We start from the raw sequence: 8,821 nt of genomic DNA, 5'->3' as shown, positions 1-8,821 counted from the left end.
CTCCAAGAGGAGCTTCTCCAAGTGGAGGTCTAGATCTCCTAAAGGAGGAAGATGAGCAAAGCCCTCTTTTGTGTTCTAATATCTTTGCTGACCCTACAAATGAACTAGGAGATGCCCTTATATTGTTTAGGGACGAAATGAGGGAGGAGGGAGGATACAAGCGCAAAGCCCCGAGGAGGCACGCAGGCCCACGGTTTCGTCCGGGCACCCGGGGTCATGGGGTCCGGGCACCCGGACCGGTCAGGGCCATCTTCAGGTTCGGCCGGGCACCCGGGGGCGAAGGGTCCGGGCACCCGGCCCGTGCAGGGGCTCAGCTGGAGAGTGGCCCGGGCACCCGGGGCCCCAAGCCCGGGCACCCGCGGTGGCGCCAGGAGGGCGGCTGGGAGGGGCCGGGCACCCGGGGGGCCGAGGCCCAGGCACTCGGTGGGGCGGCCAGCGGCTGGGACCAGAGGGCCCGGGCACCCGTAGGCCAAGGGGTCGGGCACCCAGGGCGAGCCGGGGCAGCTCCCAGGTGGTGAGGCCGGGCACCCGGGGTTTGGGAGGCCGGGCACCCGGGGTGTCCAGAGGTTTCTCCTCCGTGCTTCCTTCTTCGTTCTTCTTGTCATCTCCTTCCTCCTCTTGCTCCATGGGTGCTTGGGTCTTCCTCCTTGCTTCCTCACGATGATCTCCAATGTACCTAAGAACGCATAGTGTATCTCTTTGAGGTAGAATCCCATTCTCAAGTGAAACCGAACGAAACTCGAAGAGCAGAGAATCAACCTCATTCTCGATGGCGCGTACATGTGCTCTTGTCATTGGTCCACTCGGTGCTTGCGATGGTGATGGAGTGTCGGTGCGAGTAGTCGAGGGATACCCCGCATCATCTTCCCCCCCTTGGGAGAGATCCGTCCACGGATCATGCTCTTCATCACCATGGTACTTGGCCAAGTCTTTGACATTGAAGATGTCGCTAACGTTGTACTTGTCGCGTGGGATGTCGACCTTGTAGGCGTTGTCATTGTAGCGTGCGATCACCTTGAATGGTCCGTCGGCTCTTGGGAGTAGCTTGGACTTGCGCTCCTTGGGGAAGCGGTCTTTGCGGAGATGTATCCATACTTGATCACCCGGTTGGAACACCATCGGAGACTTGTTGATGTTGAGCTTAGCAGTGAGGCGTTGCACTTGGCGCTCGATCATGGAACGTGTTTATTCATGCATCTTCTTGAGGTAGGCGGCTCTTGCACTTGCGTCCATGTTTGCTCGTTCTTGAAGCGGTAGAGGAAGGATGTCCAATGGCGACAAAGGTTTGAAGCCGTAGACGGCCTCGAAGGGGGACTTGCCGGTTGTAGAGTGTCTTTCGCGGTTGTAGGCGTACTCGGCGATGGGTAGGCACTCCTCCCACTCCTTGATGTTCTTCTTGATCAACACGCATACAAGAGTTGCAAGCGTCCGGTTGGTGACTTCCGTTTGGCCATCGGTTTGAGGATGATAGGCCGTGGAGAATAGTAGCTTGATCCCGAGCTTGGCGCATAGCGTCTTCCAAAAGTAGCTTAAGAACTTGACGTCTCGATCCGACACAATTGTCTTTGGCACGCCATGCAACCTCAAGATTTCCCTACAAAAGAGATTGGCAACATGTGAAGCGTCGTCTATCTTATTGCATGGAATAAAATGAGCCATTTTAGAAAATCGGTCCACAACAACAAAAATGAATCCTTGCCATTTTGAGTCCTAGGTAATCCAAGCACAAAATCCATCCTAATGTCTTCCCAAGGTTGATGTGGAATAGGTAAAGGCATATGTAAACCATGGGATTGAGAGTGTGAATTAGCTTTGCAACATGTAGAGCACCGGTTGGTGAAGAGGGCGACATCGCGAAACATCTTGGGCCAATAATAGGTCTTGGAGAGCATGGCGAAAGTCTTGTCGCGTCCAAAGTGTCCCATGAGTCTGCCTCCATGAGCCTCTTGCAAAAGGAGCAACCGAAGAGAAGACTCGGGAATACATAGTTTGTTAGCTCTCATAAGATAACCATCTTTGATATAATATCTTTCCCAAGAAGTATGTGTCATACACTTAGCATAAGGAGTAGCAAAAGTCACATCACCCTCATACAAATCTTCTCCCATTACACCTCCTCCATCTCGCACAGACGCTTGGCGAAGTCCTGTTGCACCTCCTCCATCTCGCGCAGACGCTTGGCGAAGTCCTGTTGCAGTTCCACTGCCAGCACCAACACCACATCGTTTTGTTGGTTCAGATCTCATCTCCTCATCTCCCTATCTTGCTGGATCAAGAAGGAGAGGGCGCCATGGAGCCGAACGTGTGCTAATCTCAGAGACACTCCCCCCTCTCATTGCTAGCATCTCCATAGATAGATCTTTGGGGGTTTCGTAGGAAGAACTTTCGTTTTCCATGCAACGTTCTCCATCACTTCACACTCACAATTCCTGATAATTCTAATCGTCACACTTCGAGCAATCTATCGTAACCAAAAGAATTCAAAAAAACCATGCCATATAGAAGAACCAAAAGAACACAAGAGCTAATATGACATAGTGCAAACAGCAACAACATACAAAGGATTAATAGGTAATATAGGTTCTTATGGTGCTATAAGGTGAAAGGTGAAGGAATCAACTAAAAACGAGCCAATGGATGATGAACTATTGCTATATAAGCTTATATTGGAGATACTATGGAATATGATCAAAAGTATACGGAGAACAACATAAATGTTGCTTGGTAGATTGCATATGACATAAGAATTTATTTGCAAGAAGAATCAATTGAAACGGAGTACTGCAACTCAAGTTATAACGAAAATAAAGTTTTAATTGTATTTCAATTCAAACGGGTCAAAAAATATTTGGATATGGAGTATACTGGATATGAACTGACAGCATATGACACAAGGGTTTAGGTGCAAAAGAAATCAATGGAATAGGATATATGGTTAGCAAGATATGGTTTGAATTCAAATCTGAATTGCTCAAATTTGAATAACTCAAAAGTTGAAAGCAATGATGCTACTGGATAGTTAAGATCAATATGAATATCTAAGAAAAAGTATCACTAGAATTGGATTAACGGATCAAAAGATTTAAGTAATTCAATATAACATTGAATATGCTTAGGAACTGACATGGCTACGATCAAAACTAGTGGAGCAATCTGACTATGATCAAAATTATATGGTCACATGTAAAGAGGGGACGACTTCTAGTATTTCCGTGGGAGAGAAGAAATATTATTTATGCTAACTAAACCAAAAATTGATTTAATCCGAATTGAATGGTTTTGGGTGCTCTTTGGATCTCTATGTATAGGTTAAGTCTAGCGGATAGTCACGGACTAAAGAGAGATGCACACAGAGATTTAATTATGTGTATGATTTTTTTTAGGCACGCGAAAAGAATTGCCACGCACTGGGCCAGAGAGACAAGGCCCGTGGGTGAAAAAGAAAAGGAAAGAACCACTGGGGCGCCCTGCTGTTGGGCTGCGTGTTGCTACTGCTATGTTGCGCTCACGGGTTAAGAGCTGATTCACTCTCTGTCTGGCATTTTTTTTAAACGCAGCGAAGGTTTTGTGGCCCTAAACAAATCTAAAGGTATTTCTAAAAATACCATAACATTTTCATTAAAATACCTGTACTCATATGGATCCTTTGAACTTTCTATTCCGGCCAATAGATTTTCTTAAATTTATAAAATAATTTTTCCATAATAACAATTTCCTAATTAATTCTTAGGGTTTATTAAATGTTCAAAATATTTCTATGAACTCCAAACAATTATTCAAAACATTTCCTAATTAACACTAAATTGAAGAAGTCATGTGATCTTCTTTCATTGTTTTCTTTTAAATTGGGAATTATTTGAATATTTCAATATCCAAATAAACTTTCAACTACAACCAAAACCAAATGAGGAATTTTGGGAAGTAATTTATTCCCTCTCATTCTCCAAAAAGTTTCAAACTCCAGGCTCTGGCTGAAGAATGTAAGATTCTTAGACCATCCGAGGTATCTGAGCGGGAGTTAGAGGCACAAAGCTCTGAAGTGTGTTCTTGAGATCCGTTCCTCCTCCTGCTTCCTCCATTAGAAACCAAGAACGACATTGAAAGAAGTGGCACGACGACAATCAATGACACGACAGAAAACTCAAACCATCGGGATTACAAAGATGATGGAGGGAGCATTAGGGGGAGGTGGTGTCTCTGGAGGGACGGCCATGGTGCTGGTGGCAACACCAACAGGGAGAAATCATAGGAATTCATGAGGTACTTGAGATGTAGGTGTAGTGCTTAAAGTTGATGGGGTGCAATTTCATTTCTTGCAAGTGAAACCAATGGAAATGATAAACGTGCATGACGTTGAAAAAGCATTGGTTACATTAAAAAGAAACTTTAGTTTGGTGTGTGGCACCTTTTAGCCCTACGTATATACGATGAATCGTCCTCACTTTCCCTCCTTTGAGTACTCATCAATTTCGACGGAAGAGTGCATGCAAGAAAAAAAAGAATACTAAATTTGATGGTATCCGTTCTGAAAGGGGAGAGGTCAGACATTTGAAAATTCATAACTTGTCAGTAGCGAGACTAATATATCGTACAAAAATGATACTACCATGAGATTCCAACCATATCAATTTTGTGCCACATAATTTCACCTCGTGAATAGTGTTGCTAATTTTGATCAAGGATCGACACGCCCGGCACGTATGCCTCCTCAAGATGATGGACTCCGACGATGCCGCTACGTACTTAAGCACGTCACACGTTGACACGTTGCTAATCAGCCATCCTCTTATTTCGCATGTGCGCGAAAGATTCCACAAGTGCGAACAACGTGCGGCGGATACGCAGCCACAAAATTGAGATATGGTCTGCCTACCTTTGTTTCAGCTAGCCAAGTCGTCACGCCATGTTATATTTGCACCTTCTGAAAAAGAACAGAAAAGGCAAGATCTGTTACAATATACAACTATTATGTGTTCGCCTCTCCTTCAAAAAAGAATTTGCTCGCGTTGCAATTATGCATTATGCATGCTGGTTAAGAAGCTTAACATATATAATAAACTCTAACTTTTTATTCTATACTCCATCCATCTCAAAATAACTGTCTCAACCTTAGTACAAAGTTAAAATTAATACAAAGTTGAGGTACTTATTTTGAGACGAAGGAAGTATAATATTAAGATAAAGATCGGCCGAGATCAACCCATCGGTTTTGCATCCATGTGTCTGTGTCCATCACGCATGGCTCTTCTCTTTCTCTTCGGAGTTCTTTTTTTTTTTGCGGGTGCTCGCCAGAGCATCTAGAGCCATGGACACCAACAAACGTTCACGGATACGCCCAGATACGTCCACAACAGTGATCAGACACTCCTTAAATTTTGTTTTGTGTGTCCGAATACCTCAAACTTAGAAATCTTAAATCCATACATAACATGCAAAAGAGAAAACATGCGTACTAAGTAGATCAACTAAATCTACACTGCCCTACTCCTCGTCGGAGATGCCCACGATCTCCGTGCCTGGCCCAGGGTATACACGTCAGTCGCAACTACGGCTCCGGTGGCTCCTCTGCGTCTACCTCCGCCTCCAGTTCGGCGGAAAGCGAGTTGGTCACTGCCCGTTCTTACCGGTTGGTCTCGACATACGCCTCATCCTAAAAGGACTCTACGATGATGGCCCGCTCCGTCATCTCCGCCGCTTGGGCTAAATATCTTTATTTACGTAATAACTAGGTGACGAAGTTATAACCTTTTGAATTTAACCAAGTACGCACATTCTTAATTTTCATTATTTCAATGAGACAATTTTGGAAAAATTAAGAAGTCCGGTATTTTTTTTCATATTGCTAAAGAAATACCCCTCCCCTCACGCCCTCGCGATGCTCCCGCGAGGTCACACCAGGGCAGCCAAGACCAGTCGGACAAGGCCTCTCCCCCGTCTCCTGATGGAGAGCGTCGTCAGGCAAAGCCCGGGCGGCGTAAATGGTCGTGGGATTATTGGTCTGTGCGTTGGGGCTAGATCCGGTGGCCTCATGACTCAGCGGCAGGATGCGATCAGGGGCTTCTCCGCAGGCGAGGGCAAGAGTGCAAGGTGTTGTCGGTGGATCACCGATGAAAGTACGGGCGGAGGCCCCGAGAGTTTGAGCAGTTCGAGTGTGTTGACCTCCTGACACGTGAGCAATGAGGTTGCTCTTGATGTTGGTGGTCGGAGTGTCGTGAGTTGCATTGGGTAGGGCACATGTCCTATGGAGTGCATGCATCTTCACAGTTGCGGGAGCGTTCCGGGTCTGCTACTCTACTAGCAGTCACGACTTCTTCTCTTCGGCAATGTGGTGGGATGATGACTAACTCGGTGGAACAGGTTATCGTTGATTTGTGTGAATTTTGGTCGCGTGCTGATGTGATGTTCGTCGAGCCGTCGCCGACATTGGGTGTGGCTTGTGGCATTGTTTGGGTGGGCTTTGTATTCGGTTTTGTTTGGTTTTTCGTAATTAACTAGACAACAACCTTCTTCTTAGTTAATGAAACGCGCAAAGCTTTTGCCTTGTGTTTTGGAAGAAAAAAATGTCTGGTGCTGTGATTTTAAGCAAAGTGATGTGCTATAATAATTTAGTTAATTGAATCCCCCCAAGGAAAAAAGTCAAACTGCTGAATAGAAGAGTGTAAATCTGGTGGCACGTGGGCCCACTGAACTCCTGGACGCAGAAGGAAAAGAGCACGTGCCGAAAAGAGGTGGAAAAGAAGCGGAACAGAAATGTCAAAGCAATGGTCTCGTTTTCATTAGTAGTAGTACGTGGTTTGCACAAATCATGCGCACACAAACTAAGCCAGCTAGCTACGGCAAACGAAAAGGGAAAAAAGATGGCAAGAAAACCGAGCGGAGAAGGTTCCCCTGAAAGAAAAGTAAAGAAAACAGAGTACAGGAGTACACAGCCACAGGACAGCCGGCGCCGCTTCTCCCCTCCCTCGCACGCATTCTTCACGTGCGCTGCGCGGCAAAAGAAAAGAAGAGACCGAACCGCCCCGCTGCCGTCGTGCGCACACAACGTTTCATAAACAAGCGGGGCAGAGAGAGAGAGAGAGAGAGCTGCGTGTGTACATATTGACGGGCCAAACCCTACCGGCTGATATCTGGTCTCGTCTAACTCTCACGCATATCCTTCCTCCTTCCAATTACCGGGCCGGCTAGTTGAGGAGGAAAGATCGATAGACCTGGTACTACTTGAATATACACATTAATGGCGGCGGCGAGTAGGAGCGCGTCGGACACGGCGGAGGGGTGGCGAGATGGGGGAAGCATCGACGACGAGGGAGCGGAGGTCGAACTGAGTCTACGGCTTCGGACCGGAAGCAGCAGCAGCGCGGCGAGGAGGAGCATGACCATATTCTACAATGGCCGGGTGTGCGCCGTCGACGTCACCGAGCTCCAGGTAAGCTAACTGCCCCGATCCTTAGCATCATTTTAATTTGCTCCATCCCTGCATGTATCAGTATGTTTCAACCCTAAGTAGTTAATCATGCTCATCTACACTAGGTTGGTCATCACTGACGATCATGCATATACTTATATCCTTAGCTCAATCTTGGAAGTGATTAAAAGGCAAAACAATGTAGGAGTATGATGGATCGAATGGATCCTTCACCACGAGTTGTTTTTGCAGTTCAATGTAAACGATGCCAAGAAATAGAATCGGCGTGTTAGAGTCAAAGTCCTTTGTGAGGGGGAAAAACATGGTAACAATGTATGCATTATGCATGTGTTTATTTCAGCACGTCGATTGAGTTGGACAAAAAATCCAGTACGGTTGAAATTTCAGAAAACTAGGAGTAATATTTAATGACTTACGTTTGGGTCAAAATTCTTGTGCTTATTTCGACACGTGCTGTACCACATCCAGGAGACAGGCAAAACTAAGACGCAGCCACATTTAGTCTTGGTGGAGTAGTAGGAGATGTGCAATTGACAAGCACGTTCAACTCCCCAAACGCGATCATCTCTTAGTCAGACTTTTTTTTTGACAGCATCTCTTAGTCTGACTTAATTAAGCAATTAGTCAGAAAAAGGGACAATCCTCCATACAGAATAGACAACCAGAATTAAACACGTGCTCGATCGCACCAAAAATCAAAATGATCATGCACAAAAAATTGTTTGAAATTTTCTAGTCATATGTTTGTTTGAAATGTGTGCGCAGACGTGGCTGTGAAAAAAAATAATTTGTTGATTGATTAATCGCAGGCAAGGGAAATCATAACCATGGCAAGCCAACAAATTCTAACCGAGCAGCAGGACAGCAGCGGCGGCGGCACTGCAGTGGCACAGTGCGGAGCTCATCAGAATCCAAGCCAGTCGGCGCCGCAACGTTGGGCTTCACGTCCGCTTCGTCAGGGAGCGGTCACCAGCCAAGCGGCCGCCGCGGGGCTGTCGATGAAGCGGTCGTTGCAGCAGTTTCTGCAGAAGCGGAAGACAAGGGTCGCCGCCATGGGTTCGCCGTACGCCGGCGGCCGGCGGGCGGTGCCCTCCTAGTCCTAGGCCGGTGGTTAAAGACATTTACGTACTTGTAGTAGCTAGCATCTGGTTATTTTTGTTCTTGAAACTTGTATTTTCAAGCATGAGATTGGAGTGTTCAAATCAAGTTTTCGTTTGTTCGAGTGTTCAACTAGTTAGTTTCTTGGAGATCAACTTGTTGGCGGCCGCTAGAGTAACTTATTCGTTGGGTAAATGCAAACTCACCTTGCACGTAATGTACTTAATTCAATTTTTCTTTTGCGGCCGGGCATTGTTCCCCATCTCCCTCCTCTCTCCCCCCGACCCCCGCGTCCCT

At 46.4% G+C, this 8,821-nt stretch overlaps 1 protein-coding gene across 1 annotated transcript; it reads left to right on the top strand.

Annotated features, from left to right (window-relative positions):
- The first annotated feature begins 7,019 nt into the window (after window positions 1–7,019).
- Window positions 7,020–8,673, top strand: LOC119367726 (protein TIFY 5-like). Its single transcript, XM_037633157.1, has 2 exons — window positions 7,020–7,426; window positions 8,236–8,673. Exons 1-2 carry the CDS (start codon window positions 7,235–7,237, stop codon window positions 8,521–8,523), a joined length of 480 nt encoding a protein of 159 aa, XP_037489054.1. The 5' UTR covers window positions 7,020–7,234; the 3' UTR covers window positions 8,524–8,673.
- The last annotated feature ends 148 nt before the right edge of the window (window positions 8,674–8,821 follow it).

Source organism: Triticum dicoccoides, chromosome 2B (assembly GCF_002162155.2).
Source record: "Triticum dicoccoides isolate Atlit2015 ecotype Zavitan chromosome 2B, WEW_v2.0, whole genome shotgun sequence".
NCBI classification, from domain to species: Eukaryota; Viridiplantae; Streptophyta; class Magnoliopsida; order Poales; family Poaceae; genus Triticum; species Triticum dicoccoides.
Note: the sequence above shows the minus strand (reverse complement) of the source record. Positions and strands in the feature narration are given on the sequence as shown.

Excerpts from the sequence above, each read along its gene's own strand:
- LOC119367726 (XM_037633157.1), top strand. The coding sequence starts at position 7,235 with ATGGCGGCGGCGAGTAGGAGCGCGTCGGACACGGCGGAGGGGTGGCGA. Across the intron at positions 7,427-8,235 it reads TCGACGTCACCGAGCTCCAG|GCAAGGGAAATCATAACCAT; the intron begins GTAAGCTAACTG and ends GATTAATCGCAG.